The 25,307-nt window shown below is 39.2% G+C and overlaps 1 protein-coding gene across 3 annotated transcripts in view; it reads left to right on the top strand.

Moving 5' to 3' along the window:
- Window positions 1-12,509: 12,509 nt before the first annotated feature.
- The window catches only part of LOC126203162 (Meckel syndrome type 1 protein), a 141,779-nt gene continuing 128,981 nt past the window's right edge, over window positions 12,510-25,307 (top strand). For all 3 annotated transcript variants that reach the window (XR_007540230.1, XR_007540231.1, XM_049937403.1), the window contains exon 1: window positions 12,510-12,641. Coding sequence is in view for 1 of the 3 variants with exons in the window: in XM_049937403.1 (XP_049793360.1) it covers window positions 12,547-12,641 (95 nt within the window). In the remaining 2 variants the exon portion in view is untranslated. The remainder of the gene's footprint in view (window positions 12,642-25,307) is intronic.

Raw genomic sequence — 25,307 nt, 5'->3', positions numbered from 1 at the left:
ATTGTGCTTGCTGTGTAAGTAATTGTGGGTGTTGCATGTGTTTTAGAAAGATTTAGTTAAAACTTCTCTTTAATACCAGAGACATAGCCATTTACAAAATTTGCTAATTCCCGCAGATTTTAAATTATTCAACCGCCATGTTTGATTTGTATATTGTTATACTTGTACCAGCATTTCCCAGTTTCTTGTTTTGTGATGTCCCACACTACTTTGCTTTTATGTTCTGTGTTGCATATTATTTTGTCACTGAATGATTTGTTTGAACCAAGCAGTACTCTCGTGTACATATTTTTGGTAGTAATCTGTGGATCAGTCTAGGGTTTTTGTAAAGAACTGAGAGGACTTTCTAATACCCACAGATATTCGTCTATTTTACTTAGTAGCAGCAGCAGCAGCAGCTGCTGCAGCTGCTGCTGCTGCTACAGAAGTGGATACTGTCGGAAATGTTTTCTTAAAAATTAATTTAAACAACACGCAGAAGTTTAAGAACTCAGCATCCACATTGTTTTCCATACAAATTTAATCCCAGGTTTGATTTGCCAATCCCCTAAAAAATGTATCTTTTTATGTTCTCAGAAGATACTTTTGTAAATCTGCAGTTTTGAAGGTTTTACCAAGCGTTGCTTTAGCTTTATTATCTGATAGTAATGTTCAGAAAGCTCAAAAGATCTTACAAATATTTTGCAATTTTTCATGTTGGTGTCTGATGCTGAACTTTTTGATACCCAATCAGCAGAAATATCTAAAGTGATTGGGATATGTTTTAGGGGGAGGAATGTATTGCCAGTGTTCATCCTAAAAAAAGGATTAGTCCTCCTATCCATAACAAAAGATATTTGTCCATGTGTGGCCCCACAACCCATCTGCTATACTCTAACTCCACTGACTTCCATTTCCCAGTCCTGTTGAGGTGTAGTACAACCCCATCTACTGAAAATCCCCACCAGCATCACTGCAATGTACACCCAGTCAGCAGTTTTGTATCCTTCGGTTGTAAATTATGTGCACACAATTAATGATTGATGATCCAAGCTTGCATTTTATTTTATTATAGCATCACAAGCAAAGTAGAGTTCAACATAAAATAAAATAACAACTGAAAGAGTAACAGAATCAAAGTTTGCAGTGGCATCGGTCCAATGATGACATTAGCACAAGTACATAGTCAACGTTTCACAGTAGCACTAATGGCAAGGTTGTACAGAGTTTGGGGAGGCCAGAGTAGGAGAAAGAGGGAGGGTTTGAAGAAGATTGCTAGCTGCTCAGTATGTAGCAACGTCTCTGGTCCTTCTGGTGCAGTCTAGGCATGGTAGGAAGCTATGACAGTTGACGCTGTGGGGTGCGGCCAGCCATTGGCCTGGAGCTGAGTAAGGATCTGCCTGCTGAGGGTTGGGCTGCGACTTACATACACAGCAGGCAGGGGAATATCGGTGGGAACTTGACGGACACGTGACTCACAGGTGAAAGCTAGTTCCCTCGATGGCAGCACCACTGTTGCTGCTGCACGTTTTGCCTATGTGTGATGCTGGTGCCTTGGTGGCACATCCTAGCATTTAACCTGTCAACAGATTGTTTATAATCAGTTCAGTATCCACAGCACACTCTGTACTAGTGAGGTGCATAAGCAGTCTCTGAATGTGGAGTGCCTGCACCCCTGGAGCAGACTACCGACTGGTTGAGGGCATTGTGCCAGAAACAAGAGAGGCCGATGAATGACCGGAAATGAGAATCAGTGCCACCTCCAGTTCTGCATATCTCAATACAGTATTGCCAAGACGAGGCCAATTATGCCAGCAGAACAGCTCAATCATCTTTATATTGGTGCCAACAGTTAGGGAGGCAGCTTCATCAGGTTACCATCTATGTTGTACAATATAGCCCTATCCTAGCTGTTCCATCCTTGGTAAAATCCTTCTACAAAGATCCTAAATCCTCAATCAGCTGTATCAGTCGGACACTGGGCTTGAAAGTGCTGGTGATTTGTTTATTCTCTCTTAACTTCTCCTGTAATTGAGGGACTACACCTCTACAATGACTGCTGCTTCCTAATATTTGCACTTTTTTAATGTTTCCTGCTCACAAGTAGAGCCTGCTGCACATTTTCTACCTGAGGCTCTTCTCCCGTCAACCCTGGCAACTGGAACTTGTCGCAGGTAGAAACAATGAAGCTGTTAGACTGCGTCCTTCTCCTCTATCCTTTAGCTTACCTACCAAAACAGCCAGTCCAAACACCCCCCCCCCCCCAGCCCCACCCCCTACCCCCCTTTCCTTCATCCTCACTAGCTCTCTTCAGTTTGGTCCAAATGAGCCTGAGGGGCACACTCTCCTGACCCTCTGTTAACCTGTTCCTACTGCATATTTTTCAGTGATAGGAGTATAGGAGAGTGCATTAGTGACCTGCTCAGAGTTCTCTCCACTACATTAATTTCTCTATAACAATAATGCAACCTTTGATAATGTGGGGAGTTTGTTATTAGTACGAATTCAGTGCCCAGACGTGTGTAAATGAAAAGCTAAGCCGAAGTCTCACATAACAGAAATTCAAAAGACACAAGATATTTGCAAACCATAATGCAGGGATGCCAAATCTTTACTTTTTTGACAAGATAATGTATACTATGGCTATTAACAGGAAAGAAAAAATAAGAAGACGAGCCTTGTGCATGGAGTTTCAATGAAGCTCACAGTTTGCACCATTGTCCCCAGAACTGATAATGGCCCTTTACTTTGGAGTCAAGTGGAAGGACTGAACCAGGTACTAAGAAGGTTCTGTGATGAGCTACGCTGTGACTTCCTGGACTTGTGCAAGAGGGTTGAGAACTGCAGGGTTCCCCTAGATTGGTCAGGTGTGCACTACACATCAAAGGCTGCTGCTCAGGTTGCTGACTTTTTGTGGGGTGCACACAAGGTTATATATAAAAAGATTAGGTAACTCTTCATCCAATCCAGATAATAATAGCTGTAGGAATCCCATAAGCATCAGTGTAACATCGAAAGAAATGCCTCCCACAGGTGAGAGTATTAAAATCTTAATGGTAAACTGCCAATGCATTTGCAACAAAGTGCCAGAGTTTGAAGAGCTCATGAAAAGCAGTGAAGCTCACACAATACAAGGTACAAAAAGCTGGTTGAAACCTGAGATTCATAGCAGTGAGATTTTTGGGGAAAATTTAAGTGTATATTTAAAGGATAAGCAAATGGGGAATGGAGGTGGTGTATTTGTCTCACTAGACAAGAAACTCAAAACCACCAAGGTAAAAATTGAAGCTGCATGTGGAATTGTTTGGGCAAGACTCAGTATCCGGGGTGGGCATAAAATGATGATTGGATCCTCCTGTCAGCCACCAGACTCATCTCCTGATCTAACTAAAAACTTTAGAGAAAATATCAGTTCCTTTGTACGTAAGTTCCTCAGTCATACTGTAATCATTGGTGTGGACTTCAATCATGCAACAATTAATTGGGGAACTTAGTTTTGTTAGTGGTGTGAGAGATAAGACATCCTGTGAAACTTTACTATATGCTTTCTCTGAAAACTACCTAGAACAGATAGCTAGGAACCCCACTGATGACGGAAATATATTGAATCTAATGGCAACAAATAGATCTGAGCTCGTTGAGGATGTCCACATCAAAACTGGTATCAGTGACCATGATGAGATTGTGGCAACAATGGTTACCAAAGGACAACTAAAACAAGCAGAATGATATATGTTCAGTAAACTAGAAAAACAAAATTAGTAGTGTTATATCTCGATGAGGAACTTGAAACTTTTGGCACAGGACAGGAGCATGCAGAGGAACTCTGACTCAAGTTGAAAAGAATAGTTGACCATGTACTGAATAGATACGTACCCAGTAGAACAGTTCACAATGATAGAGAAACTCAATGGTATTCAGTCACTGTTAAGAAACTTATATAGAAACAGAGATTACTGCATAATAGATGCAAAAGAAAGCTTAGGGCTATAGATAGACACTGAATGAAATGCATTTGGCTGTCAACAGAGCAATGAATGAAGCCTTCAATGACTCCTGTGGCCAAATTGTCAAGTGACCTTTCACAGAACCCAAAGAAATTCTGAATGTATTTACTCCTCGTACCACTGGAAAGACGAATGAAATAAGTATTAGTGTCACTGACATTGAGAAACAGCTGAAACCATTACAACTGAACAAAGCACCAGGCCCCTATGGAATGCCTGTCAGATTCTATACTGAATTTGTGGCTGAGTTGGCCCCCTCGTCTAACCACAATCTAGCGCCGGTCCCTCGAACAAAAAACCATGTGAAGTTCTTGGAAAAAGACACAGGTGATGTCCATCTACAAGAAGAGCAATAGAAGTGACCCACAAAACTACCGTCCAATATCCTTGACATCGATTTTTTGTAGAGTCTTACAACGTATTCTGACATCAAACTTCATGAGGTATCTTGAACAGAATGACCTTTCAATGCCACCACCATGGATTTCGAAAACATTGATCATATCACACCCAACTTGCACTTTTCTCACATGACATACTGAAAGCTTTGGATGAAGGCAGTCAGGTAGATGCAGTATTTGTTGATTTCTGAAAAAAAACATTTGACTCAGTACTGCCCCTACACTTATTGTCAAAAGTATGATCCTATGGGGTAGCAAGTGAAATTTGTGCCTAAATTGAGACCTTTTGGTAAGGAGGTCACAGCAGGTTTTCTTGGTTCGAGAGCCATCTTCTAATGTAGAAGTAATTACAGGTGTGCCCCAGGGAAGTGTGTTGGAACCCTTGCTGTTCATGCTGTATATTAATGAGCTTGCAGATAATATTTACAGTAAAATCAGACTTTTTGCAGATGATGCAGTTACCTATAGTGAAGTACTATCTGAAAGAAGCTGTATAAATAGTCAGTCAGATCTTGATAAGATTTCAAAGTGTTGCAGAGATTGGCGATTTGTTCAAAATGTTCGGAAGTGTAAAATCTTGCACTTCACAAAATGTGACTGTAATATCAATGAGTCACTGTTGGAATTGGCCGACTCATACAAATACCTGGGTCTAACACTCTGTAGGGATATGAAATGGAATGATCACATAGGTTCAGTTGCGGGTACAGCAGGTGGTAGACTTTCTTTTATTGGTAGAATACTGGGGAAGTGTAATCAGTCTACAACTAGGAAAAAAAAACAAAAAAAGCACTCTGTCTTCAGGACACAAGTGGCCCATCGGGACCATCTGACTGCCAAGTCATCCTCAGCTGACGATGCAGATAGGAGGGGCGTATGGTCAGCACACCACACTCCCGGTCGGTATGATGGTTTTCTTTGACCAGAGCCACAACTATTCGGTAGAGTAGCTCCTCAGTTGGCATCACGAGGCTGAATGCACCCCAAAAAATGGCAACAGTGCATGGCAGCCCGGATGGTCACCCATCCAAGTGCCGGCATTTACAAATTAACATGATACATTGCTTGATCAAAGGCACATTTAGGTTTACACATACAGTAATCGTATATTTTCTTTTCGTATAGTCTTTCTTGTATTTTCTTTATGATTTAGTTCTCTCTATTAAGCAAATTTTGTGTTTTTATATTTGTCTGTTTTCTAGTCTTTTTTTTCCAGCTCCAGTTCTGTGTGCACTTATAAGAGCTGTATTTTTTTTATGAATATTTAATGGCATTTAATGAGATTAATTTGGTTGGCACCAAAAGATGGCGTCCTTTAAATTTGGTTAAACCTATTGACTACGACATATTTCTATGGTACACTCAACAAAACAAAGTATAGACGTATATATGGATAGTAAATTTAGCAAGAGTTGTTTGATTGTGGTTGGAGATAAGGGGGGGGGGGAGATAGAGAGATAGAGAGAGAGAGAGAGAGAGAGAGAGAGAGAGAGAGAGAGAGAGGAAAACATTTGATATATGGTAGTAAACCATTGCGAATCGTCATTTTGCATTTTGTCACAACTGTTTATGGTTTCCACTTTGTGTGACGACATGATTGCTGTATCGCACTCTTTCACATGTGAGAACGCAGGTGACGCACTGCCACTTGTCACACAAAACACAATAAAACACTCACTAAACACGCATTTTGAGGGTGTTGGAGGATGTGGGGGTGTCTGCGTCAGCAAATGGTGGGGTCTTGAGGGGCTATGGGAGGGCCATCTACAATAGAGATTGTTTACAAATAACTCGTGCGACTACTTCAAGAATTTGGCTCAAGTGTGTAGGACATGTACCAAATAGGACTAATGGGGGGATACTGAATGTACACAGAGAAGGACAAACCAAATGCTCACAGGTTTGTTTAATCCGTGGGAGAGTGTCACAGAGATACCAAAGGAACTGAATTGAAGATAGATGTAAATTATCCTGAGAGAGTCTGTTAACAAAGTTACAAGAACTGACTTTGAATGATTACTTAGGAATATTACTCGCAAGGTGATTGTGAGGAAAGATACGAATAATTACTGCATGCACAGAGGCAGTCAAACAATAATTCTTCCCGTCCTCCATATGTGAATGGAACAGGAAGAAACCCTAGTAACCGGTACAATGGGACATATCCTCTGCCATGCACCTCACAGTGGTTTGCAGAATATAGATGTAGATGTAGAAGGGCATGTTGTAGAATATGGGGAGATGAGTCACATTTGGAAACGGTCAACTCATACAAATGTCTGGATGTAACACTGCCGTAATATGAAATGGAATGATCACATAGGCTCAGTCGGACACAACAGAGGTGGTAGACTTTGTTTATTTGTGGAATGCTGGAGAAATGCAATCGGTCTACAAAAGAGATGCCTTATAAATCACTCATGTGGCCCATCCTGAAATATTGTTAAAGAGTGTGAGATCCATGTCAGCTAGGACTAACAGGGGATATTGAATGTACACAGAGAAGAGCAGCACCAATGGTCCCAGGTTTGTTTGATTCATGGGTGTGTGTCAAGGAGATGCTGACTCTTCACGATAAACAAAATTATCCTGATTAAGTTAACTTGTAGCATTTCAAGAACCGGCTGTAAAGGATGACTCTAGGAATATACTACAATCCAAATGTATCGCTCCCATAGGGGGACAAGATTAGATTCATTACAGCATGCACATAAGTATTTAAACAGTCATTCATTCCATATTCCATACATGAACTTTATGGGAAAAAAACCATAATGACTGATACGATGAGATGTCCCCTCTACCATGCACTTAACAGCACTTTGCAGAATGTACATGCAGGTGAATGGTTGAAAAACATTTTCACAGTTTGTGTGTAGCTTAGCTAGAGGTAAGGAGATTTCAAGGACTTATTTGTTTTCTAGTCTACAAATGTGTGACTGATAGAAGAATGATGGCTGCTTACAGACTTGGAACACCTAAATCCACAGAATTAACATCATGTTAAATTTGAATTTTTATCCAGCTAGTTAATTTTGTTGAAAGAAGGAAACCAAACGATTTTTTAATGGCTCATGATGACCATATGAACATCACCTATACAACCTGCCTCAGAAGTACCTGTAAAGATCTGAAACTTTGTGGGAAAAATGCACCACAAATACCATTCATTTAACGTGAAATTAAGCCCATAATCTAATAACATTAAAATATAGTCACTGACGTAAAAGCAAGGTTAAAAACACGGAACATGCTACTAATTTCATATATAACAATGTAAAAAATCAATAATAATAATAATGATAAAAATAATAATAATAATAATAATAATAATAATAAAAGGAAAACAAAGACAGAGGATGAGATGGTCAGATGAAGTTAACAGACACCACATGTTCTGTTATTACCAAGCAACAAACTTAGGAACCAACACAACTGGATACAGATCACAAGTGTACACAACATATATTACCAGATACCCAGAATTAAAATTTTTAACAGAACGACTAGCTGATCAGATCTGTGTAATAATAAAAAATAACAGGATACCCCAGTCAGAATTAGAAAACATCAAACAACAAGTACAACAAATACTGGAACAAAATAATGTGCAATCAGAAGAAGAAGAAAATACAGTAATGGACTTAAACATCCCAGAGCATACAAACAAAGAACAACACTCATCAATTAAACAATCAGAGGAAAACAAAATCTTAAGATAGCCACCAGAACAAGCACAAATAGAACACGAAGTGACACACATGTTAGATATAGAAAAAAAATTTCAGCTGACATATATAGAATACAAAGACACAAATACAAACATTAGACCATTCTTGCATAGACCACCAAATAACCCACAAGTCGAAACAACAATAACAACTATCAACACAATCATACACAACAAAATAAATGAAAATACAACTATGGAAGAGTTAAAACTACTGGTTTATACAGGAGCATTCACTACACTAAATATACACACTAGGCAGAGATCAGAACCAACCAACACACAGAAGAAACCCACAAAACCAGCATGGCAACACAGGCTACAGATCAGAATAGAAAAACTGAGAAGACATCGGACAGCTAACACAATTTATAAGAAATGAAATATCAGACAAAAACGAAAAAGGTTGGGTAAAATCTCACACGAAGCGATAGAGCAATTAGATGAACAGAAGCAGAAATTACAAGCATTGGCCAAACGACTTAGAAGATACAAAAAAAAGTGAAAATAGAAGGAAACAAAACCAAACATTCAACACAAACAAAAAAAATTTTATGAGACAATAGATAACACACACATTAAAATAGACAATCCACCAAACATAACAGACATGGAACACTTCTGGAGCAACATATGGTCAAACCCGGTACAACATAACAAATATGCACGGTGGATACAAGCAGAAACACACACATACAAGATGATACCACAAATGCCAGAAGTGATAATTTTGCAACATGAAGTCACCCGAGCAATTAATTCTACGCACAATTGGAAAGCCCCTGGAAAAGATAAAATAGCAAATTTCTGGCTAAAGAAGTTCACCTCAACACATTCACATCTAACTAAATTATTTAACAGTTACATTGCAGACCCATACACATTCCCTGATACACTTACACAAGGAATAACTTATCTGAAACCTAAAGATCAAGCAGACACAGCAAACCCAGCTAAATATCGCCCCATAACATGCCTACCAACAATATACAAAATATTAACTTCCGTCATTACACAGAAATTAATGACACATACAACACAGAACAAAATTATAAATGAAGAACAAAAAGGCTGTTGCAAAGGAGAGGTGACATCTCAAGCTAAAACTAAACAAAGGTCGCTACACTACGCATACATTGATTACCAAAAAGCTTTTGATAGTATACCTCACTCATGGTTACTACAAATATTGGAAATATACAAAGTAGATCCTAAATTGATACAGTTCCTAAACATAGTGATGCAAAATTGGAAAACCACACTTAATATCCAAACAAATTCAAATAATATCACATCACAGCCAATACAGATTAAGCGTGGAATATACCAAGGAGACTCATTAAGTCCTTTCTGGTACTGCCTTGCTCTGAACCCACTATCCAACATGCTAAATAATACAAATTATGGATACAAATATAACAGAGGGAAACATTCCACGTGGAAAAAATATATCTAAAAAGAAAGATGATGAGACTTACCAAACAAAAGCGCTGGCAGGTCGATAGACACACAAACAAACACAAATATACACACAAAATTCAAGCTTTCGCAACAAACTGTTGCCTCATCAGGAAAGAGGGAAGGAGAGGGAAAGACGAAAGGATGTGGGTTTTAAGGGAGAGGGTAAGGAGTCATTCCAATCCTGGGAGCGGAAAGACTTACCTTAGGGGGAAAAAAGGACAGGTATACACTCGCGCGCACACACACACACACACACACACACACACACATATCCATCCACACATACAGACACAAGCAGACATATTGGAAATATGAAAAGGACAGGTATACACTCGCGCACACACACACACATATCCATCCACACATACAGACACAAGCAGACATATTGGAAATATGTCTGCTTGTGTCTGTATGTGTGGATGGATATGTGTGTGTGTGCGCGCGAGTGTATACCTGTCCTTTTTTCCCCCTAAGGTAAGTCTTTCCGCTCCCGGGATTGGAATGACTCCTTACCCTCTCCCTTAAAACCCACATCCTTTCGTCTTTCCCTCTCCTTCCCTCTTTCCTGATGAGGCAACAGTTTGTTGCGAAAGCTTGAATTTTGTGTGTATATTTGTGTTTGTTTGTGTGTGTATCGACCTGCCAGCGCTTTTGTTTGGTAAGTCTCATCATCTTTCTTTTTAGATATAAATTATGGATACAATATTACTGGAACATACCCACACAAAATCACACATTTGCTATACATGGATGATCTAAAACTACTGGCAGCAACAAATCAACAACTCAACCAATTACTAAAGGTAACAGAAGTATTCAGCAATGATATAAATATGGCTTTTGGAACAGACAAATGTAAGAAAAATAGCATAGTCAAGGGAAAACACACTAAACAAGAAGATTACATATTGGATAACCACAGCGACTGCATAGAAGCGATGGAAAAAACAGATGCCTATAAATATCTAGGATACAGACAAAAAATAGGAATAGATAATACAAATATTAAAGAAGAACTAAAAGAAAAATATAGACAAAGACTAACAAAAATACTGAAAACAGAATTGACAGCAAGAAACAAGACAAAAGCTATAAATACTTATGCTATACCAATATTGACCTATTCATTTTGAGTAGTGAAATGGAGTAACACAGACCTAGAAGCACTCAATACACTTACACGATCACAATGCCACAAATATAGAATACATCACATACATTCAGCAACAGAAAGATTCACATTAAGCAGAAAGGAAGGAGGAAGGGGATTTATTGACATAAAAAACCTACATTATGGACAGGTAGACAATTTAAGAAAATTCTTTATAGAACGAGCAGAAACTAGCAAAATACACAAAGCAATCACTCATATAAATACATCGGCTACATCACTACAATTTCATAACCACCTCTACAACCCTTTAGATCACACATCATCAACAGATACGAAGAAAGTAAATTGGAAAAAGAAAACACTACATGGCAAGCACCCGTATCATCTAACACAGTCACACATCGATCAAGACGCATCCAACACATGGCTAAGAAAAGGCAATATATACAGTGAGACGGAAGGATTCATGATTGCAATACAGGGTTAAACAATAAACACCAGATATTACAGCAAGCATATTATTAAAGATCCCAATGCCACAACAGATAAATGCAGACTTTGCAAACAACAAACAGAAACAGTTGATCACATCACAAGCAGATGTACAATACTAGCAAATACAGAATACCCCAGAAGACATGACAATGTAGCAAAAAATAATACATCAACAACTTGCCATACAACATAAACTTATAAAACAACACGTTCCCACATACAAGTATGCACCACAAAATGTACTGGAGAATGATGAACACAAATTATACTGGAACAGAACCATTATAACAGATAAAACAACGCCACATAACAAACCTAACATCATACTCACCAATAAAAAGAAGAAATTAACACAACTAATCGAAATATCCATACCCAATACAACAAATGTACAGAAGAAAACAGGAGAAAAAATTGAAAAATACATCCAACTGGCTGAGGAAGTCAAGGACATGTGGCACCAGGATAAAGTTGACATTGTACCGATTATACTATCAACTACAGGAGTCATACCACACAATATCCACCAGTACATCAACGCAATACAGCTACATCCAAACTTATATATACAACTACAGAAATCTGTAATTATTGATACTTGTTCAATTAACCGAAAGTTCCTAAATCCAATGTAACATATACCGTACAGTTAAAAGGAAGTCACACTTGATGAAGGTCCGCGTCACTTTCCATTTTTAACCAGACCTAAGGTCTGAGAAAGGAAAGAAGATGATAAAATAATAATTTAACAGCAGCAGCATCTACCACCACCACCACCACCACCACCACCACCACCACCACTAGCATACTGACATTCTTTAATTTTGAAGGACCGATGCAGATTTTGTTCCCATTTTAGTTTTTACTTTCATAACCCTGAACTGGAAATGATGTAAAATAGTATGTATCTATATCACTCACTGTTTAAATAGCTATTATCATAACGTAAAATAAAAATATAAATGCGCAGCAGTACATAATTTATGTCAAAACGCAAGGCTATGTTGTTTATTTACCTGATGCGGCTAAACGCACTTATACATAAACGCATACAGCGACGTCTGAGAGACTGAGAAAGACTAATTTGAAAAAGGCGCTGAAATGCTGCCATAATCACATGATGAAATGTGGTGGTATAGCGGACTTTTTCACGACAGCAGCTGACATACATTTTTGGTGCGAAATGCAAGTGTTTGTTCATTACCGGGACGTATATACTCGTAAGTAAAACGTTTAACTGTGTTCTTTCCTGTACCTATGGACGTTTTCCTCGGCCGATGTGTAGGTTGGTAATACGTTTTTAGTTACCAAGGCAACGAGAAAGCTTGTTTTGACCGTGACAATAATCGTGCGCGCGTTATGAAGTTACACAGTGTTACGACGTACGCTGGTGAAAATGATTTTACACCTCGTGTCTACAGGTGTAAAGATTCCATTAAAAACCTGAAAATAAAGTGAGTTAAAAATTAGCTAGCTTTGTAAGAATAACGTGTTTGGAATATTATTCAATTAACGGAGTTAATAGACAGCAATATTTAAAACGAGTGAAACTGCAAATAGACAAGAGAAAAGTATCCCAGTCACTGTTAGGCCGTGCAACCACGGGAAATTATGTTGGCCACATTATCATTCTTCTGTAAAGCTAGTATAACAAGTTTAATGACAGTGTCTTCAATTTATAAGCAGTCTGCAAATTTCTGTTGGATTTTCGCTGAAGTGATACATGTGAATTAACACGTAGGCCTATTCACAATGTGCGTGTAAACCCAAGTAATCACAAAAATTGAGCTAGATCCCATGCTCTGAATATGAATTACTGGTACCTATGTTGCAGGATCGTGATATTTCACAGTGGTTATAAACTACAATGATCCTGAAAGCCTCAATAACTTGCAAAACCTTCTAGGTATATAGAACTCATACATACTGCTCATAAAAAACCCAAATGTGCCCTTCCTTGTACATGTTACAAACTGTCAGGTACAATAAACAATAGCAAAATCATTACAGTGAAATGAGAACACACACAAAAATTTTGTAAATACTGACCTACATCCGACTCTGTTATTTTTCAGTGCAATGTCATTAATTAACCCCAAATATGTCATACTCAAGCTGAAAACATTTAATATATTTTACGCATTTAATGCTGCAAAGCTGCCCCACTACGGGAGTTGAGTGCATATTTGATGATGTAGTCTCTCATTGAATTACGTTCATTAATGTGAAATGTGTTTTATTTGTCTCATAACGTACAAAATTTCAGAACCTATGTCTGGTGTACAGGAGAGATGTCAAGGTTACAATTCACTTATTTGAAATTTTGTCACACTTACTGTATTATTTTGTGAAGAATTTACTTATTTATTAAATTTGTCAAAGCTATGTACTGAGGAGTCTGAGCACACAGTTTTCAGTGATGTGAGGTGAGTGTAAAGTTTTCTTTATTTGTTGTGTTGTATGAGTGTTCATTTTTTAAAAAAATCTCTCCCTCACCTTCGTCAATGATCTGTTCTGCTATATGACACAAAAGGCACACTTCACCTTGTTTGCTGATGACACAACCATTACGATTGTCCGAACACCTAATTGCAGTGCAGAGAACACTGTGACCACTGTATTCAAAGAAGCTCTAGATTGGTTCACTTCAAATGACCTGTCACTCAATGTGAACAAAACTCAATTCATACAGTTTCAAACAGCAAATAAATAAAACAAATTGGAAAAATTGAAATAAAATGTGGTGAGAAAGAAATACTGGGAACTGAGTCTTCCAAATACCTGGGATTACACATAAACAACAATATAAACAGGTCAGTTCGCATCAATGACCCATGTAAAAGATTGAATTCAGCAGCATTCGCCATTCACTCAGTTATATCTTTTTGTGACTTGGAAACAAAGCTGCATACCTAGGATATTTCCATTCACTTATGACATATGCCATCATAGTTTGGGGTAACCAGTCACGAGCAAACAAAGTCTTTATTGCACAGAAAAGAGTCATCAGGATTACGGCTAGAGTGCATCCCAGATGCTCTTGCAGGAACTTATTCAAACAGCTTGGAATCCTCCTCATGCCATCCCTGTACATTTTTTTCACTAATGTGCTATGTTAACAATAATTATACAATTTAAAAAAAAAAAAAAAAAAAAACAGTGAATATAATGACCACGATACAAAAAGTAAACATGATCTTCACAAAGATATAAAAAAATCTCAACATGATACAGAAAGAGTAAATTATTCAAGCATAAAAATATACAATTAACTTCCATTTTATGTTAAATTAGTCATTTGGGGAATGATTAAATCCAAAAAACAGCTGAAACTTTATCTTTTGAATAGTTTTCTTTACAGGAATTTTGTGGCAATGCGTAACAATTAGTATAATTTATTTAATTTTAAGCATTTATATAAGAACTGATAATGTAGCTCTGGCTTATCAACTGTATTAGGATTAAGAGTTATAATTTGTTTGTGTAATCATTATTAGTACTGTGGTTATCACGTATGGTTGGTTGGTAATAACACTGGCTCTTAGTGTCTTGGAAAAGAAGCAGAGTGGTTGGGTGGAATCAGTGGTGTGCTATTTTAAAACTGCACCCACAGCTCAGTCACTGGCGTCAGTAGTGATCGAGAGATGGGCCTCAGGATCAGGGTGGGCGAGTGTGACAGCCTTGGCGAGGGCAGTTTTAAGGTTAACAAATGCATTGAGCATGGGTAGAACCTTGAGGCACTCCATTACAGTAATTTTGGATTTGATAGACTCACTGTTTGTTTTAAGCAAGACAAATTGTTTTCTACTGCCCATATATTATTTTATTAACTCATAGCCTGTTCCTTTGATACCCGGGTTCCACAGCTTGTAAAATAATATGGTCATGTTGACACAATCAAAGGCTTTTTCTAGGTGAATGAACATTCCAGTAACATACTCCTTGTTCTCTATGACAGTTATCATTTTGTCAGTAATATTAAATTGTGTTGACTTAGGAGTGTCATTAGTCTGTAAATAACTTACTCAGCCACCTTAGAAAATGTTGGTAAGATTGAGATGGGGCAGCAGTATTCAGTTTAGGATTTATCATCCTTTTGTGAATTGAGATTACTTGTGCTATCTTTAGACTGTCTGGGAAACACCCTGATGCAATTATAGTGAATGTTTTGTGTAGTGTAGACTTAAAAAACGCAAAACTGAGGAAAATGCAGAATCAAGAAAATGTTAAAACCCAAAAAATATGAGCAAAAACACATGTAATTGGCATATATGATTAAAAATCGCAATCCTGACCAATATTTTGTATAAAATCTAAGTGAAGGAAATTAAATATACAATGCAATACAATTTGTGATAACTAATTTCATGTGTTCATAAAAAAATCACAGCAATTAAAAATTTGTCAAACATTTTTATTGGTGTCTAGGTACAATATAATTGGGCTATTTTCCATCATGCTATGACCACAAATTGTACGTTCAAAACATGTGTTTTTAAGAGATCATCCACTGTGCTCACCCAGAAAAGAGCAAAAACTGGTGAACATGTTGATTTAAACCAAAAACATCACAGCGGCTAAGTGGTTAAACCATATGCATAAATGTGGGAATCTGCTTAATAACTAACTTTGTCACCATTGCAGCCCAGAACACTTCTCGTTGACTGTCTTGTTTTTCCATTACCACTGCAACCTAGCAGTAGTTGTATCAATATTGTGAGGCGAAGCTAAATGTTGCAAGTTGTGTTGGCAACACCAATCGTGGATTAAATCAGCATCTCCTCTCTCGTGTCTCCCCTTTCCACAGCAGCCTAAAATATTCCTTAAACTTCACCACCACCCACGGTGCAAACCATCTGCCTTTTGACCACTTATAACTCGTTCAGCCACATCAAATGGCAATAGGAAGAAAACAGGATGAAGTCAAGCGAGACATCGAGTAAGAACTTAGAATCGAGGTAAACCTTACTAGGAAAAAAATGTAAAATTGGGTAATTTGTGGTATTGATCTTATGGGTTTTTCACAGGCGCTATGAATTATTGTGTAGAATCATAAAAAGTGTAAAATCGGAGAATGTAAAATTGAAGTTCCACTGTACATCATTTACTGCTGTGGTCATGGCATCATATATGTTGTCTATGCATCTTTTCAGTATGTTGATAGACAATCCATCATAGCTTCCGGATTTTGTATTTTTTAATGACCTTATGATGTTTTTTTGTTTCCAAGTGTTTTTGGGTGGGTCCACATTCAGCAAAACACAGTTTTGTTTTTGGTCCCAGACATGTTTCACTGCAGTTGCAGCTTCATCAGTGTTTTTTTTTTATTATTATGGCTTCTTACCACATGGTTTGGTTTTCTTGCTGTATTATGTTTTTACAGTGTATGTGGAAAAACATTACAGAAACTTTTAATGAACACCACGGGGTGTACGGTACGCTTTCCATTGTTGAACGGTTGAAACTGCCTATGTTTAATAACATTATCCTCTTTATGGTACAGTGAATTACCACTATCCATTTCTATCCTTATATATCAGTAAGGCATTCCACACTCTAAATTGCTGTTGTCAACCGCTGGTGCATGCGAGTAAGTGCTCTGTGCATTGTGTATGTTATTGCTCATTTCCAAGCTAGGAACCAGACTGCTGGATACCAGTCCTCGACTGTCAGGTTGCTTTTGCATTTCGGTTAGTCTCTGAGCGACATCTTTTTGCCAAACGGGTAACTCTGCTGGTACATGTGACTCTATCTGAACTAATTCTGCTTGAATTGCGGCAGCGCTGGCATCGGTTTTTGCGCTCAAATCCGCTGTTGCTTTTTCAACAGCTGATTTTTTTTTTTTTTTTTACTTCGATCTCTGATGAGATTTCACGATCCTTTACAGATACCCATTCATCAAGCTCTTTCTCGACCTTCAGTGCTTGGGTGTCTACCGTATTTACTCGAATCTAAGCCGCACCTGGAAAATGAGACTTGAAGGGAAAAAAAAAAAAAAAAAAAAAAAAAAAAAAAAAAAAAAAAAAAAAATTACCGAATCCAAGCCACATCTGAAATTTGAGACTCGAAATTCAAGGGGAGAGAAAAGTTTTAGACTGCACCTCCAAATCGAAACAAAGTTGGTTCATTGTAACATGAGAGACAATTTAGGTCGAATGGATGAAGATACAGCTACAGTAGTTTGGTTCGAGTCGGAAGCTTAACTGTTAAACTTTACCAAGTAACCATTGCTATGCGTCGGGCGCTCCGTCCTTATTTGTACGAGTACCCTTCCTTTTTCACGCGCTTCGTCTGTTTTGAATCGATTGCTTATTTTGCTTTGATCTGATGAGTGCCGTTCTCTTTGTTATAGGTGTTTACGTCACTCTAAGCTGAAACTGCATTATTTTAATGTGTCAAGCATTGTTTGTCGCATTCTGATGGTGAGTGTTTTACGACCTGTCGTCGCTCGTGGCATGGCTTGTTTTGTGCGCTCTACCGCGGCTTACAATTAAAAGAGGAATTGTCTCATAAGCGAAATAATGGCAAGAGACTGCTATTTGTTGTTACTTACACTGCTGCTTTCTTTGATAATGATCAACAAGAACCAAATTATAGATTGTGTATGATAGAAGATGTTCTGAACAAGAGTTTAGCTAAACTTTTTCTCCGTTTGAAAATCTTTGCAGACACCTCTTTAGTACATTACATTCTGCACAGAAATTAGTCATCTTAGATTTAAAAATCTAGTCAGTTGCCGTGCTTCATTTCTGACTGTATCACTACTTAGCATAAGAATAATACGAATATAAACATGACATGATATGTATATTCTACCGCGTTTGCTGTTGTCTCACTCTAGTTTCGTAGTTTATTAGGCAGACAGGATTTAAATGAGATTGCAGCAAACACGAAAGAATACATGGCATAATTTTTACATTCTTCTACCTTTTCTTTTAATTTATTTACTGACGCAGAGGTTTTGGCGCCAATATTCATCTTTGTGCCTGCAAAGCATGCCTGTGTAGCGCTACATATATTAGACAGCAGAAGTTAGTTGTGGCGGCACCTACCAACATTTTTCAGAACTTCTGCTTACTTTGCTCTCGATTCTAAGCCGCAAGCAGTTTTTTCGATTACAAAAACCGGGAAAAAAGTGCGGCTTACATTCGAGTAAATACGGTATGTTTTGATGTGCCCCCAGCTCTACATTTTTGACACGACTTGTCAGGTTGTGAACCTCATCTTTAAGGCTAGTGTGAGCTATTTGTAAATTTTGCATCTCACTAGTTAAGTTATGGATTAGATCCGGTATTTCTTTGCATATACCATGCATTTCCACAAGTTCGGAATGTATGGTACTCAGTTTTTTGTCTACATTTTAAAATTCTGCAAAGGTGTCGGGGATAGGTGAAAACACCGGTGTCCCACCCATCCTACCACTTGACTCTCTCCCCTGCACGTGCAGTGGAGTTACAGGTCTCACATGTTCCTTACTCTGTGGTGCATTATTTGATATCCGCAGGGCCTGCCCCCCCCCCCCCCCCTCCCCCCACTTCAGAAGGTATGTTTTCTGATGCGATGGCATGGGATTAATTTACATTCTGTACATTGTTTTCTACTTCCTTATCCAGCAAATGATTCTCGTTAGATAAAGGTGCCTTGGCCTGAACTTCTTTACCCATCTTGGATTTAATTTGACACAGCTAGAATTTCAAACACTAACACAAATGTACATACACTCCTGGAAATGGAAAAAAGAACACATTGACACCGGTGTGTCAGACCCACCATACTTGCTCCGGACACTGCGAGAGGGCTGTACAAGCAATGATCACACGCATGGCACAGCGGACACACCAGGAACCGCGGTGTTGGCCGTCGAATGGCGCTAGCTGCGCAGCATTTGTGCACCGCCGCCGTCAGTGTCAGCCAGTTTGCCGTGGCATACGGAGCTCCATCGCAGTCTTTAACACTGGTAGCATGCCGCGACAGCGTGGACATGAACTGTATGTGCAGTTGACGGACTTTGAGCGAGGGCGTATAGTGGGCATGCTGGAGGCTGGGTGGATGTACCGCCGAATTGCTCAACACGTGGGGCGTGAGGTCTCCACAGTACATCGATGTTGTCGCCAGTGGTCGGCGGAAGGTGCACGTGCCCGTCGACCTGGGACCGGACCGCAGCGACGCACGGATGCACACCAAGACCGTAGGATCCTTCGCAGTGCCGTAGGGGACCGCACCGCCACTTCCCAGCAAATTAGGGACACTGTTGCTCCTGGGGTATCGGCGAGGACCATTCGCAACCGTCTCCATGAAGCTGGGCTACGGTCCCGCACACCGTTAGGCCATCTTCCGCTCACGCCCCAACATCGTGCAGCCCGCCTCCAGTGGTGTCGCGACAGGTGTGAATGGAGGGACGAATGGAGACGTGTCGTCTTCAGCAATGAGAGTCGCTTCTGCCTTGGTGCCAATGATGGTCGTATGCGTGTTTGGCGCCGTGCAGGTGAGCGCCACAATCAGGACTGCATACGACCGAGGCACACAGGGCCAACACCCGGCATCATGGTGTGGGGAGCGATCTCCTACACTGGCCGTACACCACTGGTGATCGTCAAGGGGACACTGAATAGTGCACGGTACATCCAAACCGTCATCGAACCCATCGTTCTACCATTCCTAGACTGGCAAGGGAACTTGCTGTTCCAACAGGACAATGCACGTCCGCATGTATCCCGTGCCACCCAACGTGCTCTAGAAGGTGTAAGTCAACTACCCTGGCCAGCAAGATCTCCGGATCTGTCCCCCATTGAGCATGTTTGGGACTGGATGAAGCGTCGTCTCACGCGGTCTGCACGTCCAGCACGAACGCTGGTCCAACTGAGGCGCCAGGTGGAAATGGCATGGCAAGCCGTTCCACAGGACTACATCCAGCATCTCTACGATCGTCTCCATGGGAGAATAGCAGCCTGCATTGCTGCGAAAGGTGGATATACACTGTACTAGTGCCGACATTGTGCATGCTCTGTTGCCTGTGTCTATGTGCCTGTGGTTCTGTCAGTGTGATCATGTGATGTATCTGACCCCAGGAATGTGTCAATAAAGTTTCCCCTTCCTGGGACAATGAATTCACGGTGTTCTTATTTCAATTTCCAGGAGTGTACATCCCTTCCAAAATAAAACACACAAAAGCACTCGCTACACTCATAGCACTGGTTACTGCTTTTACCGAGGATGCCTGCATTTGGCCTTGATATTTTGCATAAATTTTTCCAGGGCTCTTGCACTTTAAGCCTTACCTTTTTGTTATACATGTTTTGCTGTTTCAATTCTTTTGGTTTCCGTTCTCAAGAACATTCTCTTTCTTTTGTCTCAGGGTGTTGGTTGTTGTGCATGAAAATTTTTTTTACATATGCATTAATATCACACAGTGGTTATGTAATTACATAAATCACAATCACACACACACACACACACACACACACACACACACACACACACAAATTTTTGAGCCCCATGTTGGGCACCAAATAACGTGGCCCTTCGGGAGACTTGAAAATGGAAATATACCAGCATTATAATTAGCCTACGTGTATTTGTACTTTAAGAGCATGGACTCAAATATTGAAATTATTGTGGTCCCACCCAATACTCGGAGTACTCCTCTTACAATCATATTCAGGCTGTGGTAGTCAAATCCTGGCTCTTGGCGTAAGCTGAAAAGTAAAATCTTAAAACTAATGTTGCTCTCCACTGCGCCTCATTGCGGTTCAAAACATTTTTTTTAAAATGTTAAAGCGGGCGGTCTCTGTGCTTCCGCTATGATTTTGCTTTTTAAGTTGACTCATAATGGCGACCGTTGAAGCAGTGGCTGCTAAAATTGTGGAGCTGTAAATGTCTTAAGAAATATTAATTCAATGCAAGGAATATGACAGAGGGCTCATTGGACATTGAAATAACTCACATATAAACTTTAACATACCATATTAACAAGGTTAACAGTACAAATGCTTACATTATTTTTGTGCTACAAGATATCTCCTTCCTAATACTAGAAACAAGTGAAGAGAGAGGAAGAGAACAACCATCTAGGAGCATTCTTTCCCTTTATTAATAGCATAGAAGTTATTACATTAAAAGAGTTTACTCCTTGATACGAAGATTAAATTTAAATATTTGCTACAAAACAGGAAAATTTAATGCCGCCTATGCAGTCGATGAAACACATAAGGTTTGTGTACATGTGTTTTGTCACGAGATACACTTCTTGTTCCAAGCTTTTTTTTATGTCTTTACAGTACAACTTTTGCTGGGATGGCACAGTATCTTCATGAATTAATGCAAAGTTGTTTTGTTTTGGTTTCATAGTTTTCGGGCAACATCAGGGATAGGCTACAACCATGTCTAACTCCCATCCCAACTACTGCTTTCCGTGCCTGTCAACTCTTAAAACTGCAGTCCGGTTTCTGTACAAGTTGTAAATAACTTTTCATTCAATTTAAGTTCTCTCTGTGACACCTTCAGAATTTCAAAGAATGTATTCCAGTCAACATTGTCAAAAGCTGTCTCTGAATCTACATGTGCTTTAAACATATATTTGCCTTTCTTGAACCTTTCTTCTGATATAAGTTGCAGGGTCATTTGTGCCTCAGGTGTTCCTACATTTCTCCTAAGGTGAAACTGATCTTCGCCAAGTCTGGCTTCTACCACTTTTGTATTCTTATGTAAATAATTGGTGTCAGGATATTGCCAGCTAGGATGACTTATAAAACTGATAGTTCAGTAATATTCACAGCTGTAAACTCCTGCTTTCTTTGGGATTAGAATTATTACATTCTTCTTGAAGTTTGAGTGTATTTTGCCTCTCTTGTATGTCTTGCTGCTCAATGAACCATGGACATTGCTAAGGTGGAGTGACTTGTGTGCCTCAAAGAGACAGATAGCTTTACCATAGGTACAAGCACTGCAGAGGGATATCTGTAGAGAAGTGAGAAATCATGTGGTTCCTGAAGAGGGGCAGCAGCACATTCAGTAGTTGCAGGGGGAACAGTCAGGGTGATTGACTGATGAGCCCTTGAAACATTAGCAAACATTTCTGTGCGTGCTGGTTCTGTCAAGGGCTGAAATAGAGGAGAAACTACAGCTGGTATTTTTACCAAGGACGTGCAGTGCTATTTTATTGCCAAATGGAGGCATCTTCGTGCACAAAATGGTCCAGAGGTAAACTACACCTCAACACACACAAATATCTCCAGGAAAAACAAAATTGCCAGTATACTTGTCACAGTGTGGAAAGTTGAGTTACTGGGTTTGATATGTAGTATAGAGAATTAAAAAGAAGAATAGATAGGTTGAAGTTAGATGTAATGGGAATTAGAGAAGTGTGATGGCAGGAAGAACAAGACTTTTGATCAGGTGAGGACAGGGTTAAAAATACATTATCAAATATGGTTTTCTCTGGAGCAGGTCCAATAATGAGTAAGAAAATAGAATGCAGGTGAGCTTCCATGAACAGCATAGTAAACTCATTATTGTACCCAAGATACACAAACCAACACCCACTACAATATTACAAATTTGTGTACCAACAGCCTCTGCACTTGATGAACACATTGAAATAATGTATGATGAGATTCAAAAAATTTTCATATTGTTGAGGGAGAGAATTGTTATGAGGGACTGGAATTTAATAGCAGAAAAGAAAGAGAAGGAAATATAGTAAGAGAACTCTATGTAAGGAGTAAAAGCAGAAGCCACCTGGTACAATTGTGGACAGAGTATGATAAAATCTTCACTAATATTTGGTTTAAAAACTCATGAAAGAAGGTTGTACACAGGGAAGAAATTTGGAAACACAGGAATGTTTTCAAACAGGTTACATCATGGTGTGACAGGGGTTTTGAAACCAGATTTTAAACTACAGAACATTTTTATGGACAAATGTGGACTCTGACCATAATTTATTGGTTTTGAACTGCAGAGTAAAGCTGAATAAATTTCAGAGAAGTTGGAAATTAAGATGATGTGACCTGAATAAGTTGATTACAGAAAAGTTGGAAATCATGAAGATGGGACCTGAATAAGTTGAAAGAAGCAGAGGTTGTTGAGAGTTTCAAATGGAGAATAGACAGTGATTTACTCAAGAAGGGTTATGGGAAGAAAAAAACAGAAGACAGATGGCTATCCTTCAGAGAGGAAATGTTGAAGGCAGTAGTGGATCATATAGGCAAGAAGAAAAAAGCCCATTCGAATCCCTTGGACAATGTACGAGCTATTGAATTTAATTGATAAAGGTAGAAAATACAAAAATGCAGCAACTGACATGAGCAAAAGGGAGTACAGACAACTAAAAAGTTGGATTGACAGAAAGTGCAAGAGCATGATGAGTTAATTCATGCACAGCAGTCAAAGGATTAATGAGATCCTTGGGAGAACAAGCCATGACAAAACTATTCCATGTGATGTGCAAAAAATGTGAGACAGCCAAAATACTTTCAGAACTGGGTAGGAGTGTAATGATTCCAATGTCAAAGAAGGCACGTGCTGAACGTTATGAATACTACATAGCTGTTGTTGTTGTTGTTGTTGTGGTCTTCAGTCCTGAGACTGGTTTGATGCAGCTCTCCATGCTACTATATCCTGTGCAAGCTTCTTCATCTCCCAGTACCTACTGCAACCTACATCCTTCTGAATCTGCTTAGTGTATTCATCTCTTGGTCTCCCCCCTACGATTTTTACCCTCCACGCTGCCCTCCAATACTAAATTGGTGATCCCTTGATGCCTCAGAACATGTCCTACCAACCGATCTCTTCTTCTGGTCAAGTTGTGCCACAAACTCCTCTTCTCCCCAATCCAATTCAGTACCTCCTCATTAGTTATGTGATCTACCCATCTAATCTTCAGCATTCTTCTGTAGCACCACATTTCGAAAGCTTCCATTCTCTTCTTGTCCAAACTATTTACCGTCCATGTTTCACTTCCATACATGGCTACACTCCATACAAATACTTTCAGAAATGACTTCCTGACACTTAAATCTATACTCGATGTTAACAAATTTCTCTTCTTCAGAAACGCTTTCCTTGCCATTGCCAATCTACATTTTATATCCTCTCTACTTCGACCATCATCAGTTATTTTGTTCCCCAAATAGCAAAACTCCTTTACTACTTTAAGTGTCTCATTTCCTAATCTAATACCCTCAACAACACCCGACTTAATTCGACTACATTCCATTATCCTCGTTTTGCTTTTGTTGATGTTCATCTTATATCCTCCTTTCAAGACACCATCCATTCCATTCAACTGCTCTTCCAAGTCCTTTGCTGTCTCTGACAGAATTACAATGTCATCGGCGAACCTCAAAGTTTTTATTTCTTCTCCATGGTTTTTAATACCTACTCCGAATTTTTCTTTTGTTTCCTTTACTGCTTGCTCAATATACAGTTTGAATAACATCGGGGAGAGGCTACAACCCTGTCTTACTCCCTTCCCAACCACTGCTTCCCTTTCGTGTCCCTCGACTCTTATAACTGCCATCTGGTTTCTGTACAAATTGTAAATAACCTTTCGCTCCCTGTATTTTACCCCTGCCACCTTTAGAATTTGAAAGAGAGTATTCCAGTTAACATTGTCAAAAGCTTTCTCTAAGTCTACAAATGCTAGAAACGTAGGTTTGCCTTTCCTTAATCTAGCTTCTAAGAAGTCGTAGGGTCAGTATTGCCTCACGTGTTCCAGTATTTCTACGGAATCCAAACTGATCTTCCCCGAGGTCGGCTTCTACTAGTTTTTCCATTCATCTGTAAAGAATTCGCGTTAGTATTTTGCAGCCGTGGCTTATTAAACTGATAGTTCGGTAATTTCCACATCTGTCAACACCTGCTTTCTTTGGGATTGGAATTATTATATTCTTCTTGAAGTCTGAGGGTATTTCGCCTGTTTCATACATCTTGCTCACCAGATGGTAGAGTTTTGTCAGGACTGGCTCTCCCAAGACCACCAGTAGTTCCAATGGAATGTTGTCTACTCCCGGGGCCTTGTTTCGATTCAGGTCTTTCAGTGCTCTGTCAAACTCTTCACGCAGTATCGTATCTCCCATTTCATCTTCATCTACATCCTCTTCCATTTCCATAATATTGTC

This window comes from Schistocerca nitens, chromosome 9 (assembly GCF_023898315.1).
Source record: "Schistocerca nitens isolate TAMUIC-IGC-003100 chromosome 9, iqSchNite1.1, whole genome shotgun sequence".
Classification (NCBI taxonomy): domain Eukaryota; kingdom Metazoa; phylum Arthropoda; class Insecta; order Orthoptera; family Acrididae; genus Schistocerca; species Schistocerca nitens.
The sequence above is the reverse complement of the archived record's forward strand: the minus strand, read 5'-3'. Positions and strand labels throughout refer to the sequence as shown.